The sequence below is a fragment of the Perissodus microlepis genome, chromosome 17, assembly GCF_051167445.1.
Source record: "Perissodus microlepis isolate ML-2025 ecotype Zambia chromosome 17, ASM5116744v1, whole genome shotgun sequence".
Taxonomy (NCBI): Eukaryota; Metazoa; Chordata; class Actinopteri; order Cichliformes; family Cichlidae; genus Perissodus; species Perissodus microlepis.
The window spans coordinates 16,525,802-16,553,774 of NC_140477.1; the positions used below are offsets into that span (position 1 = coordinate 16,525,802).

Genomic DNA, 27,973 nt, shown 5'->3' on the forward strand with positions numbered 1-27,973 from the left:
AACACACTGCTGGCAGTTCTGTTAGGTTTGGCACCTACATCCTGTAGCTTTTCAGCTGGTGTACAGCACACACCCCTCCTCCGGCTTCACTCTATCTATCTATCTATCTATCTATCATTCATTAAGGGAGAGACCTCGTTAGTTAATGCCGCACACCTGTCCCAGCAACCTCCTTGGCACTGCCCTTGAGCTCACTGCACCACCGCTCCCCTGCCCCTGAGCAAGGGACCACACCTCTGCCAGAAATATAAACCTACCACCTCCAGACTGGGCTTTTCAGTCCCACCATTTCCCTGTTGACTTTTTTTTTTCAATATTTTAAGTTTTTAAAAAATCTTTTTAAAAATGAGCCATTTTCAAAGCCATAAAACATACAAGTATGAAAATACCTGGATGATAAATTTTCCGCTCATCTCGTCAGTTAAACTTCATTCACGTCCAACACATTTAACAGAACATTCTTTAATTACATTCAGGTGCTGCTTTTCTATTCTCACTGAAACCCTTAATCCAAACACCCACCATGCCATCGTCCTCCACCTCCCACAACACCATCACGTGATGGAAACATGGTCGGTTCTGTTGCCCTTGAAACCGCTCGCTCTCGGATGTTGTGTGTATTCACGCTCCGTGTGCTGGTGTTCCCAGGTGTTCCCTGGACGCTGCACACCTGGCTCGAGTCCCTGCGTACCTGCTTCATCCAGCACCGCCGACCACTGATCCAGGGCCTGCTCAAAGACTTCTGCTGCATCCAAGAGGAGGAGTACACTGAGGAGCTGATCACGCACGGCCTGCCACTCATGTTCCAGATCCTCCGATCCAGCAAGGTCACTGGAGCTTTCTTTCATGTCCACGTAAACAAAACGCTTATTAGAGGAACATCAGACAAAGTAAGGCACACTTTCTGGGAATACAAACCGCCCTGTGCCCGTGTGCTGGGCCGACATTAATAACACTCATGTTTGCATAAATTTAGTGCACTTCAAACCATATTATCATACATTTGCATAATTTTTTGTCCCGGATAGCTTATGGAAAAAAACGAGGCCACAAAACTGTAATATGTGTAAAGTTTCTGTCCTCACTGGTGTTTGTGTCTGTCTGCAGAATGAGGTGATAAGTCAGCAGCTGTCAGTCATTTTTACGCAGTGCTACGGGCCCTTCCCCATCCCTAAGCTGACGGAGATCAAGAAGAAGCAGACCTCGCGCTTAGGTAAGAGAGCGAGTTATTAATGCTTAACATTTGCTGTGTGATGAGGATGTGACTGCGGTGAAGATTCTCTCTATTTTTTGTTGTGTTTTGGGGGGGGGGTTTAGAGCGAGGAGTTATCTCAAGCTCAGAGAGCGCTCTTTTTCTCCTCGTTACATCTGTAGGTTCCTTTGACATTTGCAGCAGGTGATTAAATGAAGGTTTACAAATGGATTTAATCCTATTTACAGTGCATCCTTCTGTGCTTCAGAAGAAGCCACATATAGACAAAGAAGTATCAGATTAACTCATAATGAAACAAGATCTTCTTGATGTTTTCAAAATATTTTCACAAATAATTTGTTTTTTTGGTCTGTTTGTTGGAAAAACACCACTTTGGGGAAAATCTATCTAGAAAATTATTTTATTTGTGTTCTAAGGAGCTGTATGAACATTATCTAGTAGTAGAAATGTATTCAATATATTTGAAGGTTTCTTAGGCTACGTTCACACAGGTCTTAATGCTCAGTTCCGATTTTTTGATTAAATCCGATTTTTTTTGTCTGCTTGTTCACACTACAAATAAAATGTGACAGCAAACAGGCTCTAGTGTGAACCCTCAAAGCGGCCCGCATGCGCAAAAGAAGACGTCACACAACCCGCTCTGTTTAGACCCAGATCAAACAGTATTGTTTGACTGATGGCTGTTAATATAAAGACTTGTTTCAGACTTTACGTTTCCCAATTTTGCTTGAAGTTATAAAGTTATTTAGTTATTTACATATGGCCTAATAATTATCCTTATTGCTGTTTTAGAGAGGAGCAGTGCTTCAAAGGATAGTTGCAGATTTCTGTCAGAATCTGCAGATACAGTACAAATAAAATGTTCACGTTTCTCCAACGCTGTCTTCCCAACAGTTTCACTGACATCTACACTGGATGGCCAGGAAGCGTTTGCAGTGTCTTATCGGGCGCTTCTCCGGCGCTGATAATTGGCTGTCTGTCGGATTTAATGACCGTTCAAACAGCAGTCGCTTTCTAAAACATCAGATATGTATCGGATTCAGTACCACATACGAAAGTGACCCAGATCGGATTTGAAAATATTGGATTTGTGCCGTTCACACTGTCATAACATCATCGGATATGGGTCGCATAGGGTCAAAGAAGTCGGATTTGATGCGCTTTCACCAGGAGTGTGAACGTAGCCTTAGTTTCCTCAAAGGAAGCTTTGGGAGATTAAATAAAACCTTAAATTTCACATGCAAAGGTCTTTAATGTTTGCTCTTCTTAAAAAGGTTTTTGTGTCTGGCTGCAGAGACAAAGTGAAAGTGAATTGCGTGTGGTATTCAGTCCTACTTGTGGTGCTTGAGTCATCACCTTTCACTACTGCAGCTGATTGTCAATATTTGTTCAAAGTAAAATTTTAATTAATTTTGTTGTGCAAAGATACAATTTTAGTTATTTTGCGTTTGTATGTCAAAAAAGTGTAAAATCGAACAGTCGAAATGTGAGTGAAGTGCAGGATTACAGCCATTTTTACTAGATTAATTGGACACTTAGGCATCCCCATATGGAAAAGAAACAGTAAAAACATATACGATGTACTCATGAAAGTGGCCACTTTCTCATTACTTTCATATATTTTGTTAGTAAGTATCCAAAACATACAAGTTTCATTATATAATTTTTCAAGGGATCTTATATGTGTTTTCACTCTTGTATGCTTTTCATACAAGTTTCATACAGAACAGATACGAACTTTATAAGATTTATATATATCTTTTCCATATGGGTCACCTCAATGCACCACCTCAGTGAATGGAAATACAAGGTTCAAACTGCTGTTTACCGAAAATGAATTTATATCAGTTTCTCAAGGTAAAGAAATATAAATTCTTCAATAGCTAAGTCAGTCACCTGATCTCAGTCCATTACATCATACTTCCCAGTTAGTGATGTAAACACTGAATGCAGAGAGACCCACAAACAAAGACTGACTATAACTGTGGCAGTGGATCCTAAACAGTTAATGAGACACTTTTTGTTAAATCCTTTGAATTAAAACTGAGTGTGCGCATCAATCGCATCTTGATTGTTTGATTTTAAACCCCACTGTGTTGGAGTACAGAGGCAAAATTACGAAAGATTGTGTCACTGCCCAACAAATTATGGACCTAAATGTAATTACTTAGTTTTAATCCAAGTTGCATTTCATTTTTTGGCACAAACTCATTGAACTACTGTGGTCGAAATAAGGATAGTTTTGAATCACAGTAATTCATATTTAGCGGCTTGGCTCTGTTCTGGGACGTCGCCGCCTTTCTGTGTGCGTTCACAGCAAAATATTGGGAGAGCAGACACATAAAACATACATCGAACATCAGTGATAACAAAACGTGACAGTGAATATGTCAGAAAAAAAGGAGAAGATGGCGGCTTGAGGATGTGAAGCAACATTAGGCAGGCTTAAATAATACACTAATGGATGGTGTCCTGCGGCATTACGGAGCTCCTGGATAGTCTGAGGTGCAACTTGCCAGCGTGAGATGGATGAAACATAATGTCTCAGAGGTAATCTATCGTTAGGTCAGGCAGATGTGGGGGCCAATCAATCGTATCAGTTCCTTCATTCTCCAGGAACTGCCTGCATACTATCGCTACACGAGGCCGGGCATTGCCGTGCACCAGCATGGAGTCTGAAAGGGAGTCCAAGGATTTCATCCTGATACCTGATGGCACTCAGGGTGCCGTTGCCAGGCCTGAAGAGGTCTGTGTGTCCCACAGTGGATATGCCTCCCCAGACCATCACTACCCACCACCAAACCGGTCACGCTGAACGATGTTACAAACAGCATAATGCTCTCTGCATCTTCTCCAAACCCTTTCATGTTTGTCACATGTGCTCAGGGTGAACCTGCTTTCATCTGTGAATAGCTACAGTGTCAGTGGTGGACTGGTATTCTATTCTAAATGCCAATTGGGCTCACTGGTGCTGGGCAGTGAGCACCGGAATATCAGGCTACCCTCATGAGTTGTTTCCGATTGTTTCATCAGAGACATTCACACCAGTGCTGAAGGTCACCCTGTTCCTCCTTGCACAAAGGAGCAGATAGTTGTCTTGTCGATGTTTAAGGACCTCTCCTAGAGTAACTGCATGTCTCCTAGAATCTCCTCCGTGCTGATGAGACTGTGCTGGGAGACACAGCAAACCTTCTGGCCATGGCACGAATTGATGTGCCATCCTGGAGTAGTTCTGTAGCCTCTGTAGGGTCCAGGTATCACCTCAGGCTTCTAGTAGTGACACTGACCCTAGCCAAAAACTAGTGAAAAAATAGACAGGGGGTTGTCTCGTTTTTGCCCCTCTAGGGCTCCTCTTCCTAATTTGATTTACCCCAAAGCAGCTGAAAGTGATCAACAACCCCCTCTGCGAGGTACCGGACCAGATCAATATCCCACGAGTCTGACTGACTTGATGGTACACTCTTATTAAAATGTGTTTTCACTTTCACTTTTGTTTTTGTTTTTTATTTAAAGTCATTAAAGATCTATGCTGTACAATTATTCCACCCTGGAAAAAGAAAATATTAAGTTCAAAGAACTAATTAAAACCCCTGAATTACCGTGATGTGCATGCCCATACGGAGTGCATGTAAACTTCTGTCCAAAACCGTAAAGTGAGTTTCATTTTAAAAGTAATCTGATATATTTTTTTTTTATTTCAACGTGCAGTATTTTCTCTAGATGCAGATAAAATGGGTCCACTTGTCTGTAATGAACCAAATCGTCCATTAACACCTCAAACTTTATTTTAGACATTTCTTTGAGAGAAACGAGGAAGAAGAGAAACATTCAGTGACGGCGCTGTAGCACCACCTGCTGATCATTTACTGGCAGGGTTTAAATAAAGTGCTTTAAATCACTTGATTTGTGTGCAGTGAATGAAATGCACTCGAGGATGCAAACACCGGATATCAAATTCAATTCCCCTGCCGTTTAGGAATGCTAATGCAATTTGATAATTCAGCACCGATAGGCGCGTGATGAATCAGCTTGCGGTAATTAATGGCCACATTAGCTTAATCTTCTGCTGTTTGCTGCTCTGCATGCATTGTTTGGGAGACGTGAATAAATCTCTTTTTTTTTTTTTGTTCTCTTTTTTTAGACCCCCACTTCCTGAACAACAAGGAGATGTCTGATGTTACCTTCCTGGTGGAGGGGAAACCATTTTATGCACATAAAGTTTTGCTGTTTACAGCTTCACCCAGGTAACCCGAAACTTTGCCCCTATTTTATTTTGTAAAACAAAAGCGCACCGATGGGAAAAATAATGTGGAATTTATCTGTTTTTTGTTGTTGTTGTTGTTGTTTTTAGGTTCAAGTCGCTGCTGCAAAACCGACCAGCAGCAGAAAACACCTGTATTGAGATCAGCCATGTCAAGTACAATATTTTCCATGTAAGACGTTTATTTCAGTTCAATTTAATTCCGTTTTATTTTTACAGCACCAAATCACAACAACAGTTGCCTCAAGTCGCTTTATATTGTAAGGTAAGGATGTATGTAAACCCAACAATCATATGACCCCCTATGAGAAAGCACATTGGCGACAGTGGGAAGGAAAAACGGCCTCTTAACGGAAATGAAACCTCCAGCAGAACCATGCTCAGGGAGGGGGCAGCCGTCTGCCGTTCTTCTCTGGGGTGAGAGAAGGAAGATTTCAGTGCATACAAAACCTGTTCCCACTCTCAATCAGACCCACAACACTCATCGTCTCCTAAATATAAGAACAGGCTCCACGTTTGATTGTTTTATTCTGAAGGAATGGTGTTAGGTACATAGTTAAACAATCGAGATTAAGAAATCCATTTAATTCTCAAACACAGAAAGTATATAACTCCAACTTTACAGTATGAAGCTTAAGGCTGACCCAGTTTGTGCACATCTGTGGGAATGGCATGAATCCTTTTGGAAAAGGGTTAAATGAAGTCTGTCAGCAGTATTGCACATTTCTGATTTTAAATGATTCGCATTAGCTGTAAACCCAGAGCCCAGAAACGTGAGCTTGAACCGGCTTGGCGGCTGCTAAAAAGTTGTTCCTGCTCGCTTTCTGGATGTTCTTTATCTTTTAGCTTTCCACTGGGTGTATCCATGAGGCTACAGAAGACACAATTAAACTGCGGCCGCAGAGCTTCCCCCTCCCATTTCTTTCCCCTTGTCTCTTTCAATTTCTCTCCAGTCCTGCTGGGGACTTGTTTATCTCTGGTCTGCTCTTTATTTTTACTGATTGAATGCTTGTTCCTGTTTAAATGACGATAAAAAGAAAACATGAGAGTAAATATCACTGGATGCAGGGAAGGTATTTGATAGCAGTGAAAATATGTAAATGCTTAAATTTACATATGTAATTCAAATCCGGATTATTTTCCAGGTGACAGAATAGAGCCAAAAAAGAGCCACAAAAAAAAGCAACAGAAAAAAAGGGTCCCTCTTGTACTCTTCATCAGCTTCATGACCTGAAGCCTGTACTGTTCTCTGTTACAGTTGGTGATGCAGTATTTGTACTGTGGAGGCACCGAGTCCCTGCACATACGCAACACTGAAGTAATGGAGGTAAGAAAGACTTAACCAAAGCCTGTGGAGTGACAGCATGAGTATTAACATTTCTAATCCCGAGTCCTGTGCCTCATTCTGTGTGGCTGTACTGTTCCCTGTAGCTCCTGTCTGCAGCCAAATTCTTCCAACTAGAGGCCCTTCAGAGACACTGTGAGATCATCTGCTCCAAGAACATCACCACCGAAACCTGTGTGGACCTCTACAAACACGCTAAGGTGGGAGGCTTACGGTCTCTAGCAGCTGATTTACATACTGGGAGGGGTTTGTGTAATGAATTTTTACATAAGGTGCAAACATGCCATTAATTAACAATTGCAGACTGGCAATACAACCACCACACAGACTATTTTTTAAGCTGCGCTCATATTTTTGTATTAGCAGTGACTCAAATGACAAATGGAACAAAGTGGAACAAAAACTTTATGCATGGGCTGACACCCCAGACACGATCAAGACGTTCAGTTGAGCCGCAGTCATGCTAGGCTCAACTGAGAATAGGGAATAATAATAATGCTTTGGTGCATGGAAGACACCGACTTGTCTGCAAACACTTGCCAACTACTTGCAGAGCAGTAGTGAAACTGTGGAAAGTGCAATGCATGCCAGAAAAGCATACCCACTTGTCTTCAAAGGAAAAGTTGCGATTTTTAAATGTATTGATTGCAGTAGTGAGACGTAGCATTTCAAACTTTACTACCACTTGGTGGTAGTAGAAGTAGTTTGCCACTGTTTGCAGACACGTTGGCATCATCCATGGAAACAACAGGGGACCAAGGTAACTTGCTAGTAATCAACACAATCACAAGAAGGTAACAGATTTAATCTATTGAGCAACCACTGACCAACCGAACAGGAAATACATGTTTTTCCTCAGCAATCAGAGGTTGCCAGGCGGTCTCCAGCTAATCTCCAGGACTCCGTGATGAAGCCTAGATGGCAGTGTGATTAAACCATTAATAACGTATATGTTTGTAAAACGTAAAATTTGCCATAAACAGCATTAAAACATGGGAGTCAATGGCAACTGACTGACTTTTAAGGGAACCTCAAATGGCCATTAAAGAAACTGCAATTTATGGCCCTTATCTACACTGGCTTTATTTTCCAGTCTCAGGGTTTGTCTTGCTTATATTGTGCTAATGTTGCTCAGTTTGTTAACATTTGCTGTATATTTTTTATTAAGTTACATTGCAGAAAAGGTGCATTGACAAATTAACTTGGAAAAACAGGATAATAGTTTTATTTTAAAGTGAATACCTAATTAGAAGCTGTGTTGTTTTTAGCTCAGAAGCTAAAAGTGGTAGTACAGAGTACAGGTTTTACAGTTTTGTGAAGTTGGTGTTTGTGGGGATTCTACAACTTTCCAAGTGGGGAAATTCGAGCTGAAAATTCCACCTTTATTTCCATCTTCCCGCCTGAGTACTGGAATAAAAATATCCTGTTAGTTGTTCAAAGTAAACTAATTAAAGATATTTAAAGAAAGCGCTAGATTGACAGATTAATAGCTGCTATTGAAAGGTTCAAACACTGGGATAATAATGATGACTGTTCTTAAAAAGCAATTACCAATTTTGGGCCGGAATATGACTGGAATATTTTTAAGCAAAATTATATATAATCAGAATTTGAAAGCTGCTAATGTCACACATTCCTTTCATCTTTCATTTTCATTGTAGTTCCTTGGTGCCACGGAGCTGACGGCTTTCATCGAGGGCTACTTCCTGAAGAACATGGTGCTGCTGATCGAACTCGATGGCTTCAAGCAGCTCCTGTACGAACCTTCCCCCGCCGAGAGCCCCGTGTCCAGCCCCGGCATCTGCTCCGACATCCTCCACGACCTGGAGAAGACTCTGGCCGCACGCATCCACTCCATCCACCTCTCCACCTCCAAGGGCTCCGTGGTGTGACGTCATCCTCACCGGAGCCCTTCGATCCAACCACAGCATCCATGTAACGCCACTTTTAGCATCCAGCGTCCCGCTTTACTTCCCCGTTTTCCCCCGACCAAGCCCCCACCCCGCTGATGAAGAGGAGCTGTCGGATGTTTTTAAGTCAGGAATTCCCTTTAATTCTGCCTGTTGCAGCTCAATGGGGGTTCATGTTGCGACTTTCTGACCTTGAACTCTTTTGCCCTGTGGCTCCCATCGGTCACTTCACACCCTGAAGAGTAATAAAAACCTACAAGAAAAAACAAAAACAAAAAAAACAGAACTGCCTTGACCCAACAGTATCATTTAGCTCTAACCATGATTCTAAAAAATTTCTATTGTATTTCATATAGGATACGTGCATGAAATACATAGGCTACTGTACACTGTTTTTTCACTCGAAAAGGTAGAGTAGAATTTTAACTCAATAAATGCAGCTTCGTTATCATCTGCGAAATGAGACTGTGGTTTACAAACAATAATACTTTATGGAAGTGGATGCCATTACACATGCCAAAATCTAGATATAACCCTTCTATACAACCAATAAAAGTGATTAGTAGCAAAGCCAGCAGGCGGACTTTTAGGTGGCTCTTATTTACATCTCATTCTGTCTCTTCTATGTTGGATTCACTGTGTTATATCTACTGTGTGCAGAGGCCAAACTGATCACAGGAACTTCCACCGTGGCCGACACTGCGGCCGGCACTCATTCGACTAAAGACGGCCCACTCAGTGAAATCTATGCTGACTTATGCTTGAAACATGGATGCCCAACTGGGAAATTAACTTGCGATAACGCCCACGGACGACTCTTTTTTTTTTTTTTTTTTTTTAATTATTGTTACTATTATTGGTATTTTTTTTGCATGACACCTTGTCAACTGACCTGACCCCTGGTGTTGCTTTTTATGCAGATATTACTTCACGGACCACTTTCACAGGGGGAAGTAAGGGGAAAACGCTGCTTGTTAACTTTGTATCCACTGCAAAACTGATCAAAAGCGGGATTTGGAGAGGGGGGGTTCAATTGGCAGGGACTTTCTCTTTAAAGATGCTTAAAGTAATCATGTTAATACATTCTGAAAGTCATAGTGTTGGTTTTTTTGTTATTGTTTTTTTGTTTTTTGTTTTTTTTGTAAGCTGATGTACAGTATCCCCGCCTCCCCTACACACACTCGCTTGGCTGCTGACACCAGTCTCATTGAATGTGCTCCCTGCTGTGCGTCTTGTTTATGCAAAGTTGCATGTTTCCTCTGTTCGTATGACTCCTCTGTTTTTGCTTTAGGTGTGCTTTCTGTGTAGACTGAGTAGGCTGAGTGAGGTGTTGAAGAGGTTTTGCCTCAAATTACTTGAGCTCTTTCAGATAATATTCTAAGCCATCGGGGTAGACCATGAGATGCATGTTAAAGTCACTCTTTGTTTAAGGCTTCACCCCCACATGAATTCTTCGAAGGAGAGGCTGAGTCCTGCACAGAGCACTGAGTTTATTACAGGCACAATTACCCTATTTATACCAGCCATCTGTATCTGGACACGTTCTCTCAATGCATATCTGATTTATGGGTCTTTACATTTACGACCGGTATAAAAATGCATCCTCGGTATCTCCACTCTGCTTGTAATCAGTATGGAAATTAGTTGGACTTGTCAAAAAACATGGCACGTCCCACGTCAGGGTTCTGTTTATTTGAAAATAAGACCTCCAAATGTTGTGTGGTTTGGACATATGTTAATTGCAAGTCTAAATGGGGTAAATGTAGACAATGTTATTTGACTTACACAGCCACTTTATCCAGTTCAACTGCTCGTTAAATGTCTGATGAGTCTGGATTTCTGCTGCAACACTCAGGTGGAAGGGTCAGAATTTGGAGTAAACAACAGCACCTTGTTGAATCTGTGAAAGCAGGTGTTCACCCCGATATTAGAAAGGTGTATCTAAAGTGGCTGGTGAGGGTAAATCTGTGAGTGCTGAGGTGTAAAATTAGCTTCAAATAAATTTAATAAATCCAAACTAAAATAGTAGATTCCATAAAACAACCTGATGCATCTGATGTGTGAAGTTCCTTAAACTAAAAAAAATGAAACAAGCACTTTTAGAGTTACAGCAGTGATCCAGAAGGATGGCAGCATAAACCTCATAAATTTCATGATCAGAGCACCCACTCCAGAATTTGTGTGGGCAGTCCTGTGGAAGATACTCGGACTTCTTCAGTCGCTATACACACATCCTCCAAGTAGGCACGTGGGATATCTTTCCACAGCTTTCAATGTGTGTTCATAATTATGTACACCAACTGCTTTGTATTTTCCTCTCCTTCCTTTCTGGAAATTAGTTTAAAAAGCAAATGAAAATGACACATCTTTGAAATACTAAACAGTTGTTTTAATTTAGTTTAATTTAATCATCATGATAGATTTAAAAACTGTGTGAAGAAAAACAAGCCTATATATTAAAAAAAGGGGGGAAAACGGGAGACGATAACTATGACTACCAAGAAAAATGAGCGCAGTGTTTTTTTCGCATGAATGTCAACTTCGGTTCAGGAAAGCGCCAAATTTTCAGATTAAAAACAGAAGTTCAACCAAATCTGAGGACAGTTTAACTGGAAAACAATTACGCATATCTACCAATTTTTTATCAATACCCAAAAAATGTTCAAAAGGTCAGAAGATGGTTTGCGGGTTGGAGGACTTGGTTGACTGGTGGCTTTTATGTAAAAGTGAATTTTCTTAATTCGCATCCAAAAAAGTGGGAATTTAAACTCAGTGCTCAAAGTGTGCCATAATTCAACCTTTTTCTCCCTGTGATTGCATCAAATAACGCGTCTCACTTCTAAGAGGACCAAATGTAAACAACTGTCAGCTCTGCTGCTCAAAAGAACGTTTTAATCTAACCCATCCGATGTAACCGGTACCTCTCTCCCTCTAAGGAAGTCGCACACCACACAGTGTATTTCATGAATGTAACAGTGCAGCAAACGTGCAAAGTTTTCCAGTCCAGCGAGAAACCAAAAAAAAAAGGAAACCAGATGCTTCACTTTGGCTAAACAATGCAAACATCGTTCAAGTGTCCTCATACTCTGTGGTGGTTGTTCCTCCTGTAATCGGAAGATATTATTTAAAAAACTGTAGCACGCTCCAAAAATAATTATATTATTTGTTTTGGTTCCTGCAAATCATTTTAAGAGAGAGAGATTTTGGCATATACGCACACACACATTGACACAAAGTTCTGTAAATAGCTACAGAAAAGAAAGTACAGATGTTATCCTACAGCTTTATTTTCTTACCTACATACACGGCATGATATATTTTATTTTACATTCCGCTGATATTTTGTTTTACAAAAGGGAAAAGGAATATATAGAGATATATAAATATATCGAAAAAGATACTTTAAAGTTTTAAAAATTAAGCAATATTTCCATTAAATTGTATTACTTTCAGTGGTATGATGTGCAATATGCCACAGGAGATGGAGTATAATGAGCTGAAAGACGATTATATATGAGTGACTGAGACTGAAACAGAAGGTTGAATATATATGAATATTATTTCTGTCTCTTTTGTGACGCCCCTTCATGTACTGTTTTGCCACCGTGGTGTTCATTTTTACCGTGAACCCTTTGAGGAAGCTGACAGTCACGATGTCGACTCACCACACTCGCTTCTTAAATGTGAAACGTAACTTTAAAAGATGCAAGCCGTTTTTGTCTCCACAGAGGTGAAAAGGTTCACAATGATGTCAAGCACTTTCTGTGCCAGTGTTACTGTAGCCTCTCTCTCTCTCTCTCTCTCTCTCTCTCAATCGAAAAGCATTAGTATTTCAAATGTGAACTTAAGTTTCAGTCTTATTGTGATTTTTTTTTTAAAAGAAACATATATGGCTTTGACATTAGAATAGAGAGGAAAAAACAATCCTTTTTTAAATCTGTCTTAATGTTACGCCATTAGCAAAAGACTAACTTTAGCCCCTGTACTGGCGCTTTTGATTCCAAAATGGGTCCAAGCTGTAGAGTAAGTGTCGGTTCGCATGGCTCTTCTTGTTTAATGTTGTTGAGAATGTGCTCTGTACACCAGCTTCGTCCACCGAGACCCTCCCCTTTATTTGTCCGAGCATTTATTTGCCTGCGTACTTGTTCCTAATAAACGACACTTCTCCTAGACGCAGTGGAAACGTGCATGGGGTATTCACTAGATTTCACACCCAACCGAGGGGGAGGGATGAACTTTTGCATTTTTTTTTCTTTTCCTTTGATGAGAACATGTATATTGTACAAAATATATATATATATGAAATATAAATTATACATGGTGTGAGGAGCAGGGATGTGGTGGAGTATAACAACAAAAAGGAATGTTACACTCCTGCTACAGTTTCTGTCGTTCCATGACATGCTTTTGTGGACAGCTAATAAAAGACCACAGGTTAAATCATATTAAAGGTCTCTGATTTTATTTCGCTTCGTCTCTGGAATGTTTTTCTCCATGATGGTGCGTTTATTCACGAGAAATGCTATAAATGCCCAAAGAACAAGCTGAGATTTCCCCATCTTTCAGCTGCTCATATTTTATTTGGACAAAAGAACATTTTTTTGTAGTTTTGCTATGGGCTCAAATTGTGGTCGTAAATATTTTGTACTTGTAAATCAGTTTTGTAGTTGTAAATCAGGCTTTGTATGTGTAAAAAGAATTTGTGTGTGTGTGTGAAACTCTGCACTCAAGTTTCAAGTTACAAGTACGAATTTTGACCCTGTTTTTCTTTCTTTCATCTGATTGGCCAATGTCATGTCAATCACAAATTTAACTATCCAATCAGAGAACAGGTGGGTTTGGCTATTGGAGGGGTGCTTTATGGAGTTTCAGATCCTTCGGTTGGCTTAGGTGCAGGGCCATGTTTCACACTACTAGGCTAAACCCCAAATTACTAGACAACATAAGCACTTTTCTCATTCAAAACCAAAGAAGAGATGGTAAAATTCAAGTTTTTTTTTATTGCTGAAAATGTTCACTGGTTTTAGATACACATGTCTTAGAGATCAATGATATGTTCTTCAGAACATCAGAATGAATGGAAAGCAACAAAAGCACCACCGTTTAAACCGGTCAGAGTGTTTTTGGTGAAACATCTCATTAAGAGACATTTGGATTTCTACTGAAACTCTATTCTCACTTCCTCTGTGAAAGATGACTCCACTTTAAATTCGTGAGTGAGCGAGTGTTCACAAAGGGATTTTTTTTGGAGGAATGCTAACCCGCACTCCTCGCATACGTAGCTCTTTGGCTTCCCGGCGTGAGTCCGCCTGTGTTTCTTCATGTGGTAAGACAACCTGAAACCTTTGTCACATATGTCACATTTAAATGGCTTCTCTCCCGTGTGGATCCGCATGTGCGACTTCAAATAGCCCGACTGGATGAAGGCTTTGCCGCACACTTCGCACTTGTACGGCCGCTCCCCGGTGTGGTACCTGTTGTGGAGCCTGAGCTCGTTGGCGGTCAGGAAGGTCTTCCCGCACACGGTGCACTGGTGCGGCCTCTCTCCTGTGTGGATGAGCTCGTGCCTCTTCAGCGACGTCTCCTTCATGAACTGCTTGCCGCAGCTGTTGCAGGGATACCGGACCCCGATGTGGACTTGCTCCACGTGGTTTGTGAGCTGCAGCTTGGTGCGATACGCCATGTCGCACTGTGTGCAGGCCCACGGCCTCTCCTCCGAGTGCGTTCCCATGTGGACCGTGAGCTCCGAGGCCGAGCGGTAGCACTTCCCGCACTGCCAGCAGAGGAAGGGTTTCTCCCCAGTGTGTTTCCGCTGATGCACTGTCAGACAGTTGGAGGACCTGAACTTCTCCGGGCACATGTTACAAACATAAGGGAACTCTCCTTTATGGATTCTCTGATGAATGGCGAGGTAGGACAGCTGGATGAAGCTTTTGTCACACTGCGGGCAGGGATACGGCCCGGAGAAGTTGTGCTGTTTCTCGTAGTGTTCCCTCAAGCGTCTCAGTAAAGTGAAAGTCTTGTCGCACATTGTGCACTGCATAGGTCTGTGCATTAGCTTGTGCCTCTCAAAGGCAGCCTCGTTTGCCAGGATCTTCCCACACTCTTTGCAGTACAGGGGGTCGTGGATCCTCTGGTGCACTTTGAGCATGGTCATGCTCTTGAACTCTTTCCCGCAGTCGTCACATTTCATAATATCCCTCATTTCCAGCTTGCAAACGTTCTCCTGGTGGTCCTTCAAAGCAGACAGGTATTCGAAGTGCTTGCCACAGTTGGAACACCACACTGGGATCTTCAGCGGGGCCCCTTGCTGGAGGTCAGCGCTGCTCGCGTCGCTTTGGCTCGGCCCCGCCCTATGCTCCTTCTTCCACAAGAATCGACTGGTTTTCTTGTGACAGATGGCGTAAATCTGGTGTCTCTTGAGGCCGTGCATGTGTTTGAAGCGCTTCTTGCAGTGGACGCAGTGATACGGCCGATCGTCCGTGTGACACTGTATGTGTCTGTTCAGGGTTTTGACGCTGTCAAACGCTCGAGAGCACACCGGGCATACTTTCAGGCCTTTTTTGGCCACTTTTTGCACAGGCACAGCGGGGGGCTCCTCACATGTGTCTGCTGGAGTGTCCAGATTACTTTCCTGTTTATCAGCATCTCCAGTCTCCACGCAGTTCTGCGTCAAAGTTTCGGCTTCAGCCAAAATCTGCTCCACCGTCTTGGTCTGCTCCTCTCTGATGCCCTCATGACCGTGAATAATCTGATGCTTCTTTAACGTGTCTTTGTACTTGAAGCCTTTCTCACATGTGACGCAAATAAAGGGACGCTCTTCGGAGTGAGATCGTAAATGCTTTGCAATGTCTGCAGTGCAGGGGAGGATCCTGCTGCAGATGGGACAGACTTTACCCTCCATCGACACCTCCGAAGCTGGCTGCGTATTTGAGCGCTGAGCCTCTTTCCTCCTTACCTTCTTCTGCTCTCTGCTTTTACAGATCTCCTTCTGGTGTCTCTTTAAAACATAAGGATTCTTGAATTTCTTCTCACAGAAAGAGCACTTGTATGGGCGATCCTCTGAGTGAGACTTCATGTGCCGCTCCATGTCCACTCGGCGAGCAAAATACTTCCCACAAAAAGAGCAGTTTCTGTCTTCTGACATCTCTGAGGTGCTCGGATCCCCTGAGTCTTCCTCTTTACCGCTGTTGTACATCTCCCCCCTTTCGTGGACGCGCATGGTGTGTCTGTTCATGTCGTAATGGTCCCTGAATCGTTTGTCGCAGCTGGTGCACTTGTACTTAAGGTCCCGGTTTGCATCGTGAATCTCCTGGTGCCGTCTCATGGCCGCAGCCCGCAGGAAAGTCTTATTGCACACAGGACATGTTTTATTGTTGGGGTATTTTTTCCTTTGTCTCTTAGCCGTCGCTGAGTCTTGATCCTCTTTTAAGGCTCTTCTCTTCAACTCAAGTCTTTTGCTTTGTTTAAGTGGTTGAAAAGCAGCCGGCTTTAAGGCATCGCCTGCTTCCTCTTGCGTTGCGTCTTCTTCCGTTTCCTCCTCATTTATTACATTTTCTTCTTGGTCATCGACCAAACTGGGCGGCTGTTCGATCTGGATGTAGTCCAGCAGCGTCACAGTTTCACCCTCCACCTGGACGGTCATGCAGCTTTCCAGCTGCTCTGATGTGGGCTGTAACTGCATTTGGTCTGGATCGATCACAACCTTCTCCAGCTGAGGAAGGGACAGCGAGGACAGGATGCAATTCCCAAATGAAGATGGAATGGCCTGAGTTTCATCTGAAGGAGAAAGAAGAATGCATTAGCTTTGTTAGTTGTCAAAGCTCAAAGAAAAAGTAAAAGTGTGTTCGTGGTAGTGTTGTGCATAATATCAGTTTGCTGGTAAAAGGTTCCTGCAGCCTGAGTGGCCTACATGTACCATTCCATGCTCCTAGCAGTGGCAAGGACACAAACAAACAGCAAAACTAGAAACAAAATAGAGTGACCACCAAGTGCTAAACCAGTCCCTCTTTGGGGGTTGTCTGCCTCTCCAGTGCACCTGATGGAACTTGGTGTTATTCTGTGTTAGTCCAAATATTCCTTTAATGTTGTGAGTAGTGTGCTTGTGATAATATAAAAGTCCCATGAAGGGACCACAACTCGACCATCTTGCTTCTGCAGTCATAAAGCAGCTCTTCCCCTGCTGGATGTTCTGGTTAGAGCTGCCCTCTAGCTGCCCAAAAATGAACTACCATTGCCTGCTGCAGTCCAAGATGGTGGAGTTGAATGCTGTTTGACCACACGAGGAGAAACTATGTGGGCCACCACAGTACTGAAATGGTTCATCAACCAGTGCAGAAATGTGAATTAAGAAGACCTCAGGCTAACTGGTTAGCAGCTTCTGAACTTTCAATATAAGAGCAAGAGGATTTTCCACAGATTAACACAAAGATTCACAAAATATAATTGGAAGATTGTTAATATGACAAAGAAGCCACTACGCTGTATGTACGAAACAAAGAAACAAAAAAATCCCCTGAGAAATATAATTGACTGCACACATAACTAGACTCTGCAATTTCTTTTTGTTTTTTAAGTGATGGTATACCTCCTGCTTGGTGTATGACTTTGTGTCAGACTCTGTGATTGTGGTGTTGTTTTTTGCGTAGCCATTTCCTTTATTGTCAGGTTTATAAAACTATGTAAAAGCTTTAATTTTTGTGATGGAGTTGCTCTCATCGATCGGTTCACATCACATTTTCAGATCTCTTGGAACCCCGGTCAAGACGGTGCTTAAAAAAACAAAAAAGTGCTACCACCTAATTTTAAGAGCTGGATGTTTTTAGGTATGAATGGTCTGTCTATGACAAATGTTATGAGACTAGTTAGCCAGCAAAGAAGAAAAATGTTCTGACCACCAATTATTGGTTGGTATTAGGGCTGCCACAAACGATTATTTTGATAGTCGACTAGTCACTGATTATTTCTGCGATTAGTCGACTAATCAGATCATGCATCCACTGGACGTAAAACATACAGCTTATTGCACCAGCATGCATCTGCTCTTATATAACTATCATTAGCTTACAGCTTGAAGCATTTAAGGTATGTGCTAACTAAAAGTAAAGACAAGATGATAGTTTATTAAATTTTAATGAAATTTGCAGATTGTTTCGGTGAAGTTTAATAAACTCAGCCGTCTGCTCCTTGCTATCTAAAATATAACAGGACACCGGAGTATATTCTCGAGCATCTCACACTTCTGATAATCAGTTGTCTGCTTGACGTTTATTCAGCTGTGTAAAAACTATAACTTTAATCTCAGCCAAACCGATTTACTCAGGAACAAATAAAATACTAAAAAAAAAAAAAAAGCCAAACAATAACATTTTTAAGTTATCTAAGTGACTTATATATGTTTAACCTGAGTAGCGAAAGACAGCGGTGGGTTTGAAAACGATTTGCCGGGAGTCCGGTGTTCTCACGGGCTCTAGTGAGCCTTGCCCCCAGCGAACTATCGAGCTGGTGGGTAACAGACGTCTCAGAAAACGTCAGAGCGCTTTTGAAAATATGTGGCGTCTTGATAAACTGAGCAGATATTTGAGGTTTACACAGCTACATTCTCGCCTGAAAATATGTTAAACTTTATTTTGTGACCCAAAAAGAATAATAAGAGTAATATTAAAACTAACTAGCTGCTGCCATTGTTGACAACTGTGCTGGGCCACGCTATGAATTCTGGGACACAGCTTCTTCTTTTTCTTCGGGGTTTAACGGCAGCTGGCATCCTTGTACATGCAGTGCTGCCATCTTCTGTTTCAGTCTGTTATTACACTCTTAAATACTACTACTTATTCCTGCATCTTTTGGGATCTTACAAAGCTTCAAACGACGCGTCGACTATTAAATTAGTCGTCTAAAACGTGACTAGTCGACTAATCGTGGCAGCCCTAGTTGGTATGCTGCAAAGCAGAGATAAATGTAGTTTTTGTTACATTTCTTCCACAGAAGTAAAAGAGAGTAGAAAGTGGACCATTTAAACTTTAATTATTTTAGTAACAGGTTGAGGACATTTTAATCTTCTCTCAAATTGAAACATTAATGCTTCATCAGGTTACTTTTTTTGTACAAATAACCTAACTGAAAATAAACTGCAAATAAACTCTTCTAACCTTTTCCACATGTCTGCGTTCTTTCTAAATACACTTTGCTGCTGTATTGTATGCCAACTGAGATGAGCAGATCATGCCAGAGATCACTACAGCTCAGAGAGCAGCTGGACAGTGTTTGTAGACAAGTCCATCACTTCCATTCAGACTACATTAGCAACAATGTGCTCGTGACCCAAGACGAGACTCACCGCTCCAGTCGAAATGTCCCAGTGTTGTGTGATATTGCAGTACAGTTTTTAGGTGCTGCAGGTCAGGAACCGAGTGTGCACACTCCTCCAGAGCTGAAGGGACGGCACTGAGCATGGAAGCAGTCTAGAGAAGAAATGCAAAAAATACAAATAAAAGGAAATAAAAAGGAAGCCAAGGCCAAAATTTCACCATAAACCCTCTTCTGACTTGAAAGATTACTTGGAAAATTTGTAATTTTTAAATGCAAACTGGACTTATTTAGGGAAGTAGAATAGTGCTGGAAAGGCCGCTTTGCCACACTTATTCTAGTACCTGTTGAATATCTGGAACTGGAAGAAGCTTCTCCAATCTGGACAGGAAGTCCAGCATTAAAACCTGAATAGCACTGTCATATTCAGGCCCAAAGTCAGTAGGGAAAACATGCTGAGGGTGGAAAAGAAATGTGTATTATATATTCTGTTTCTCTATTATTAGATAGGATACATGAGTTTGACAGCACATGATGTTACAAACCTGGAAGAACTTGTCCTTCTCTTCAGGATCCTTCAACAACAATTCAACCTGATCCACAAAGTTGGACTCTGGAAACTCAACATCTGCAAAAGACGGCTGAAAAAAAAAACTAAAAATCACAAGCTGCAATTTAGGAAGAAAAAATAAATAAATAATTGGAGGGAAAACATGACAAGGCTGCTGGCCTACAGGGCACTTGTTTTTCTTTTAAAGGATCTAACCTGTGCTGCCCAAGTCGACACGAGGGCCTTGATCCTGTTCAGGTGCATCTCGATGGTTTCTCTGTCCGTTATCTGCTCGGTCCGACACAATTCAAGAACAACCTGAAACAAGATTTTATTAATTAAAAAAACGTTAACAAAGTCCAACCACAGCAGGGACTCTCCTGGCTTAGAACAGGCCTGATTACACAAGGCAGCAAACAGTCAGCACACCACATTTCCCTGATTACTGTAACCATTACTAAAAACAACACAGACACACAGGATTGGCCTGTGGTCCATGTTTGGGAAGGATTTCAAAAAATGATCGTTATCAGTATTATACATGACTATAGGGTAAAAATAAACAGCTGTACAACTACATAACAATTAAAGAGATACATTTTAGAGTCCCTAACCCCAAAAAAAATCTCCAGTTCTCTCACCGTGCAGCACTTTATCATCTGGTGAACTCACTCAGTTTTATTTAGGGAAGCTACTAGAACTGGTCTGCACGCTTTAATGTTACACAAGCAATAGTTTTTTTTACTGTACATTAGTACAGCACAGCACAAGTAACACTGTTTCCCCTCTGCTTAGAAAGAATGCAATTCAGAAAGATAGGTGACGGCGTTGATCTCTAAAGAGCCGTTAGCCTCCAGTGACTTCAATCAAAGGCCCCAAAGATTTCTCTAAACCTCGCCTGTGGCAGCCACTCTTCCACAAGAGGGACTTACCCGTGCTCTGAGTCCCAGGAGGAGCTGAGCTTTCTGATCTGCGTTTAGCAGGTCAGGCACGATTTCTGTGACCATGCTGATGAACTCCTCCACCATCCCATAGTCGTGCACGCTTCCCCTCTGCACGACGTGCCACATGGCCGCAGATACCAGGCGCAGAGGAGGTATGAAGAGGCGAAGAGATGGCAACAGGAGAGGTGGATCTGGAAAATAGTTGTACAATATTTAAAAAGTTACTCACTGTAAATTAAATTAATCTGGAGCCTTTCAAAATAAACGGAAACTATCAAGAGAATGTAAAGAAGCAACTGCTTTGACTTTATGACAAAATATCTCTGCATTAGGTGCTCAAGACTGAAAGTGGATTAAGTCCCGGAGTGGATGAAGGAGCAGATGTTGAAGGCTGTGGTTAAATAGTCCCAGACAGAAATCATGCTCCGTTACAAAGAAATGAAGTTAGAAGCTTAGGAGCATAGCTAGAATAGCTTTCCACCTGTGAAGGGAACTCTTAAAGTGAAGTAAAGCACGGTGATGCTGAACACTTCCTGTGGATTAGTGTTTACAACAGGTTGGAGGCGTAATGTAGCACTAGATTAATGTTGTGCTCTCCACTGGCCGTTACACTAATTGTTTGACAAAAACAGATCAGACGAGGTGCAACTCCACTGCTGTTATGCAAACACAGAGAGAAAGCGAGACAGTGGAGTCTATTTCCACTTTCCACGTGAATGAAAGCTCAGAAATGCTGGAGATCACTGATTCAAGGTCAACTGCATTTACATGAAGTAACGCATTATATACAGTGCTGTAAAAAACAAAAAAAAACAAAAAAAAAACCTCAAGTCACACCTCATTTGTTTACATTTCGCCAGGAAAAAGGGAAATATGTTTCAACAAATCACTGCACCTAAATGGAAAAAAATAAAAAAAAATAATATATATATATATATATATATATATATATATATGACAAAAAACAGAGTTTTTACAACAAGCCTGAACGTGAGCATTTGGTACACCGGTATCGCCTTTATTCTTCAACACATCCTGAACTGTCTCACAGAAGATTCCTTGTCAGTTCTTTAGTCTTCAGGATTAGTTCTCCAGGCTTCTGGGAGGACGTTCAAAGCTTTTCTTTGGATGTCAGCCATCTTTAGATGATCCCGCACTGCTCCAATAATGTTGAAATCCAGACTCATGGCCTGTCTGAGGCCAATCCACGATAGTGTGCACTGGCAGTGTGTTTAATCATTTTTCATGATTAAAAGGTTCAAGGTTCTTTATTCGTCACATGCATACTTATACAAGTATAACACACAGTGAAATGAAACAGTGAAAAAAATGAGGCACCTCCCAATCAGATGTCTGCTAGATGGCATTACATGGTGATTTAGCATACTTCAGCCTTTCCCTTCATTAAGAATGACTTCTCAACAACCAACCTTCCACTGAGGTGAAGAGCAGATGGATCAACTGATGAGCAAGAGGCTTCTATTGTCAGGCCTTTGCAGGATTTTCTTCCCGTTTCTTCAGGACTTACTATTTTATGTTGTCACACTGTGTTATCACTGTGAACTACTGATGTGTTTATGTCACTGGCTGCTAGTAAAAGTGACTAAAGATACGATTTAAAATTAGTTCTTTGCTAAATTGCCACTTAAGTATAGATGAAACACTGGTTCATCCCTTGAGTTAGAAGCCTTTCTTGTGCTCAAATAATTCATAATAGCTCAAATAGTTCAAACTATCACAAAGAATTACAAGAAAGTCTAGCTTTGGGAGAAATATACAAAGTAATGAGAGGTAGCTCAAAACTTTTACACAGTGACTTACAACTGAAGTGAACCTCACTAAGTTTGCAATTGAGAGCTTTGGTGTGTTGTGTCAAAAGTGATCGTCTTCCAAAAAGTGATTTGGTGTATGTGCCAAAAAACGAGCCTGGGAATTTAAAATGTTGTTATAGTCTGTCAACATATGTCAAACATATTGCTCATTAATGATGTGAAGTCACTGAGAGCCTGTAAGAATTTTCCTGTCGCAAGGTAGATCCAGGTTAAATGTCTCATTAATATTAAAAATCTCCTTCAAGAGAGATCTGGCCAAGAGGACAGCAGAAATTTCAACAGGTTTAACATCACAGTTGTAATAACACAATCCGAAAGAACTAGATTTATTATCAATATAGATACAATAAAGCAGACAGAGATCATTTCTTTATTTTATATATAATTCTTTTAAGTAAAGATATCAGAGAATAAATAAACAAAACAACAACGACGAAACAGAAATATCTGCCACACTTTGGCACAACAGGGCCCTCAGGTGGGTCTAGGCACTGGGAGTTTAGGATGACTGATACGGCTACCCCCAGATACATTCACAGGCTAACAAGAGCGTCGTAATTATGATATACCAGACACGAGCGCCTCAACCAGATGGTAAACACGGCTGTGATAGCCCGGGCTCTCTAATAAGGAAAACTTAGGGACTGTAAAAGTACATGTACACATCAACACACTATTTTTCTTTTGAATAACAATATATAAACGGCGTTGCTCGTGATATATTTAATGTTTATTCGACTTTCATACATTAGGTGTCATAACGCTTCGCTACTCTGGTTAAAGCCCCCGAAGGCAGCATCTGTCGCTGTTACAGTTAGTGCTAATTTCGGTTGCTAACTGATGCCAACCCCCTGCTGCTAGTTAACCGCCCCTGCCCGCTACATTAAAGCATGCAGTCATAAAATAACCGAAAGCGTTGTTAGATAACTATCTTTGCTGACGCTGAGCTCCTTCCACTAACCACCGCACGCAGCAGCTCCCTGGCGCTGTAACGTAGCACAACGCTACCGCCATGTCAGAGCGGGGTACGCCATGTTCAAAATCGGGCGCACACACACAAAAAGAAAAGCCAATAACTCGTTGCGACAGATAAATCTTTACATACACGTTAGCTTACCGTTATTAATATGTCGTGGGCTCTCCATGTTGTCTCAAAAAGCGCTCAAGCGAATAAGCAATTCAACTCGGGGTTGTTGTGAGTTGCAGTCCGCCGGACCCTGCGGTGCAAGTTGCCGGGGAGGAAGGGCGGCTCGACGATCTGGTAGAAACGCGCAGGCGTACTCAACACATTAAGTTTTGTTGGTTATTACTCAGTAGCGTCAGTCTGTTGCTGTTTTGTGTCTTCTCATACGACCTGCTAGGGCACATCTTCTGTTACGTTCGGTGACGGAAGCACATGTATGATAAATCTACAAAACTTGTGATTTTCTTCTTCTGCTTCTTACAAAGCTAACATGTCCGTCTTCTTCTCCTGTGCATGTCAGGATCACACGATGGCTGATCGCTGCCCTCTAGAGGCGTTTTAAGGAACTATGTCCAAACAGTTCTCAGGAGCAAATACGAGGAATTCTTTAGTTTTTCCTTGTTTATTTAATCTCACTGTACCGGTACTGAGAGACACAGACGATCCTCATCCCTGCATGGGATGTACTATTAACAGATAGGGGAAGTAGCTGACATCAAGAAATCCTATAAGTACAGTAAAGGACAACACGGAGGCTCTGATCATGGCAGCACAAGAACAGAACCTAATCGCCAGATCCATAGAGGCAGGAGTCTACCACAGCCATCAGGGCACAAGCTGCAGGCTCTGCAAAGGTGCCCGGAGACTATCCAACACATAGCAGTAGGAAGTACGATGTAAGATGGGACTCCTATTCTATGGCTGGTGCATGAGGACTAGAAGTCCCCAATTCCCTATGGGTGTTCTAACTTTTATTTCCCATATAGACTAGATTTTTTATCAAGATGTTTTTTTTAAACCCTCCCTCCCTAGGCTATAGAAGAAAACTGTTGATCCAAATGATATGACAGCATAATGATAAATGGCCCAGATGGGTCATACTTGTCTATAATAGCCTACCTTCATTCAAGACATTAAAAAAAATCATAGTTTTCATTCAGGATATAATTTTAATACAAATATTTTCTGACCCTAAACGTTTTATATTAGGTTTGTACCCAGTTAATTATATTATCTCACTGAATCAAACAAAGTTTTTAGAAATATGTTTGTTATTGGCAAGGGCAGGGATAGCTCAGTAGGTAGAGTGGTTGCCCCATGATCGGAAGGTCGGGGGTTTGACTCCACTGAACGGTTACCCTGAGGTACCCCTAAGCAAGGTACCGTCCCTACACACTGCTCCCCGGGCGCTGCGTTGGTGGCTGCCCACCCATTCAATGGGTTCACCATTCAATGCAGAGAAGTAATTTCCCTACGGGGACTAACACATTAGCCATTTTCCTGTAATGTAGAAAATGGCTAATGAGCCCAATATGAAGAAATGGTTCTTATAGCTACAACAGAAAAAAAATACTTTAAAAAATTATTTTGTAAAGAAAGGCTTTTTCTTTCTCTTGAGTCATCCAGAGAAAACTGATTTGACTTTAGTGTTGGTGTCATCTGATGATTTATCTATATAGCTTCAAGCATAATTTTCTTTTGATACCTTGTTCGTTTTACAAAGACTTTTAATGCTGTCGGTGGGGATTTATTCAGTAAATATATTGTTGGCAAAAAAGTAAGTTCATAGTTGATTTATATATGTGTTTCCAAAATTAATAAACTATTGACAAACATAGTTAATTATTTAATAATGTATTTTTAGCTATTTTCATTTTGGCATTGTTGATGCCCATACAGGAAACATGATATACTTAATTGAAATAATAAAATATGGCTTTAATTTAAAGGAAATTAAGTTTTAATGGATTAACAATATATTTACTAAATTATTTATTATTATATTTATTTTCAATTGTGATTAATAAATGACACATTTACTAAATTATTTATTGAATTGCTTGTCTTTTTTATTTGGTCACTCTTGGCATGCCATATTAAACCATTATACACTTAAACAGTGAAATAAATAAATGCTTTTAAATTACATGAAATAATATTTTAATTAATAGAATTTGATATTATTATTGGAAGTGATAAGCAGTAGCGATCACATACACTGGCTAATACATTGTTTGCATAGAAATTATTACTACTTTTTCCTCTTCAATCCCTTTATTCTGCTGCGCAGCTGGGTGCAGTAATCATCAAGGACACAAAGCTAACCTTTTTTTTAATCGCTTCCCTGTTGATTCAGATAGAAGGATACAAAAAAACTAGTGCTGTCAGCATTAATCTCGTTAAAATAACGTTAACGCCATAACCGCCTTAACGCGGCAAATCTCCATTAGCGAGTTAGTACAGATCGCCCAATGCGTTAGCGCGGTTAGCTTGTTAATGCATTAGCGCCATGCACGTATCTCTTTCAAACAATATTTGATCATTTAAAATGTTTACATTTATATTCTCATTATCTCTTTCTAGTTTTTTTTCTTTCTCATCTTTTTCATCTGCCTCCTCTGACACATCTCATCTCTATCTCATCCTCTCCCTCCTTACCTGAAACCTCCCTCCTGAACTGAAGTTAGGGTTCTAAGATAAGAAATCTTACATGAACATGCTTATTTAATCTCGATATTATTGCACTTAGTTATTTTCAGCAGATCAGACATGCAACCCTCCCATCTCTGGACAGCCAACAGGAGATTGCTAAACCACAGCATAACGTAACAGGCTAACCTTATGCCAGTAATTAGTCCACAGCATTCTAAAACATTTAAACTAATTTCCCTCTGATCAACAGTTTGAATACATTTTCACATCACAAGAGTTTATTTGCTCCCCGAGACTGCTCCCATTAGATCCACTTCAAAAAAAGTTTAAATAACAGCAGTGAACAGAAGCTAGCAGCAGCACTTACTGATGGAAAGTTATGGATATGCTCAACATTTCACCTCGGTATTGCTGTCATATATCACAAATGACCTACGTTGACTCATTGACAATGTGAGGGATAATGCATAGAGACGTGTCAATATCAAAATATAATAAAAATCCAGTGACAGGGGTTTGTTGTCCATCTTGACACAAGACTCTGATAAGCATTCAAACTTTTGGAGGCCTTGAGTGGTTGTTGATAACATAATGATATAAATTGTGTGGCATGATGACAGGGAGAATGCCAGGGTTACACTTCACAGCATCAGTAAATACTCAGAGGCTGTAAGTTAACATCCATCTTCAGCCCTCCCTTGCCAAGTTTCTCCACATAACCAGCAAGATGCCTTTCAAGAAAGTATTTTACTTCCTCTGAGACAGTATACATTTGTTTGTTTGCACATAGTTGCCATAGTTTATCATGTTTAGTAGGTTTTCCCACTATATTTCACGATTATTAGACATCCAAAATGGCTGGCTAGTTAATGTCATGTGGTAAGGGGTCCTATGTGTGCAAAACCTCTATTTTAAAAATTAAAAAAAGGTTAAATAAAATTCCTGAAAAATTACCAAATTCTCCCAAGCAATATGATATACAGTGGTGGGAAAGGGGCAGTCGTGCAAGATGGAGGCTGTGTCTCCTGGAATGCTGTCGGGCCCTTCAGTAGCTGTTACTAGTTTAGCTTAATGTAATGAAAATATGTCAGCTTTGTAAAACAATGTGAAACTTGCAGTTTTTAGAAAAATATCATTATATAAGGAGATTTTACACTTAAGTATTGCTAACTAGCTAGCTAACGTTAATGGGACAGTCAATGCTAACATATCCTACTCTTAACTTTAGCATTCTTGTGCACATATTACTTTAAATTTTTATTTGAAATGTTTTGTAAAGCCTCTCAAGCAACAGGGTGAAACTTCAAGTGGTTGTCGTTATAAATAATGTATATACTAACTGGTGATAAATAACTGGCAGGCTAATCTATACTATTTTTAAAAAAGGTCTTGAGGTTAGCAAAACCAAGCAACCCTTGTTGCTGCAGCAATTTAAAATAAGCTGAGAGTCACACCATTAGCCAAATTTCACTCTTATATAGAGTAATTTTGTCTTTCTCTTTTACGACTACAGTTGATTGTTCAGTAAAGTTAGCACGAAACCCGGTCACAAAGTTAATGGCAGCCTTCCTTTAAAACCACCATTAATGTTTGGAGAAATCTTAGAGGAGAAGGAGAAATATTTAAAAATGATAATGTTGAAAGATAATGAGTTTGTAATTATCGGTAGCGTTATATGGGTTTCCCAAGTTGTGCTTTAACATTACAAATAAAGATGCTTGTTGTGTGTTAACCGACAAACAAACAGGTGTTCTGCAAAACCAAGTTGCAGGATTATTTGAATGGAGCCAGCGCCTCTCTACCTACACAATCAGGAACAGAGTGCACATAGCCAGTCTATAGGGCTGCTAGGAGGCCTGCCATAACTGTCCTTTCACCGTCAAGCTTGTTTGCGTTTGTGTTGGCAAAATGTGCTCTGGAGCCTGAACATCTGGAGGAACATTATGTTCAGCGATGACTCCAAATTCTGCCTGTGGCAGTTGAATCATCATGAT

General features: G+C 40.9%; 2 protein-coding genes across 3 annotated transcripts in view; one reads left to right on the forward strand and one right to left on the reverse strand.

Moving 5' to 3' along the window:
• The window catches only part of LOC146369424 (ankyrin repeat- and BTB/POZ domain-containing protein 3-A), a 231,545-nt gene extending 218,352 nt beyond the window's left edge, over window positions 1–13,193 (forward strand). For both annotated transcript variants that reach the window (XM_084910924.1, XM_084910925.1), the window contains 7 exons: window positions 649–827; window positions 1,108–1,213; window positions 5,355–5,457; window positions 5,565–5,646; window positions 6,733–6,801; window positions 6,906–7,019; window positions 8,481–13,193. In XM_084910924.1, coding sequence (XP_084767050.1) covers window positions 649–827; window positions 1,108–1,213; window positions 5,355–5,457; window positions 5,565–5,646; window positions 6,733–6,801; window positions 6,906–7,019; window positions 8,481–8,711 — 884 coding nt within the window. In that variant the 3' untranslated portion in view covers window positions 8,712–13,193. The remainder of the gene's footprint in view (window positions 1–648; window positions 828–1,107; window positions 1,214–5,354; window positions 5,458–5,564; window positions 5,647–6,732; window positions 6,802–6,905; window positions 7,020–8,480) is intronic.
• A 516-nt stretch (window positions 13,194–13,709) lies between these two features.
• LOC146369425 (uncharacterized) lies at window positions 13,710–23,837 on the reverse strand. The gene is made up of 7 exons (XM_084910922.1): window positions 23,481–23,837; window positions 20,520–20,722; window positions 19,804–19,905; window positions 19,583–19,678; window positions 19,382–19,492; window positions 19,069–19,192; window positions 13,710–16,508 (listed from the first exon to the last, which is right to left on the reverse strand). Exons 1-7 carry the CDS (start codon window positions 23,506–23,508, stop codon window positions 13,888–13,890), a joined length of 3,285 nt encoding a protein of 1,094 aa, XP_084767048.1. The 5' UTR covers window positions 23,509–23,837; the 3' UTR covers window positions 13,710–13,887.
• Between the last annotated feature and the right edge of the window lie 4,136 nt (window positions 23,838–27,973).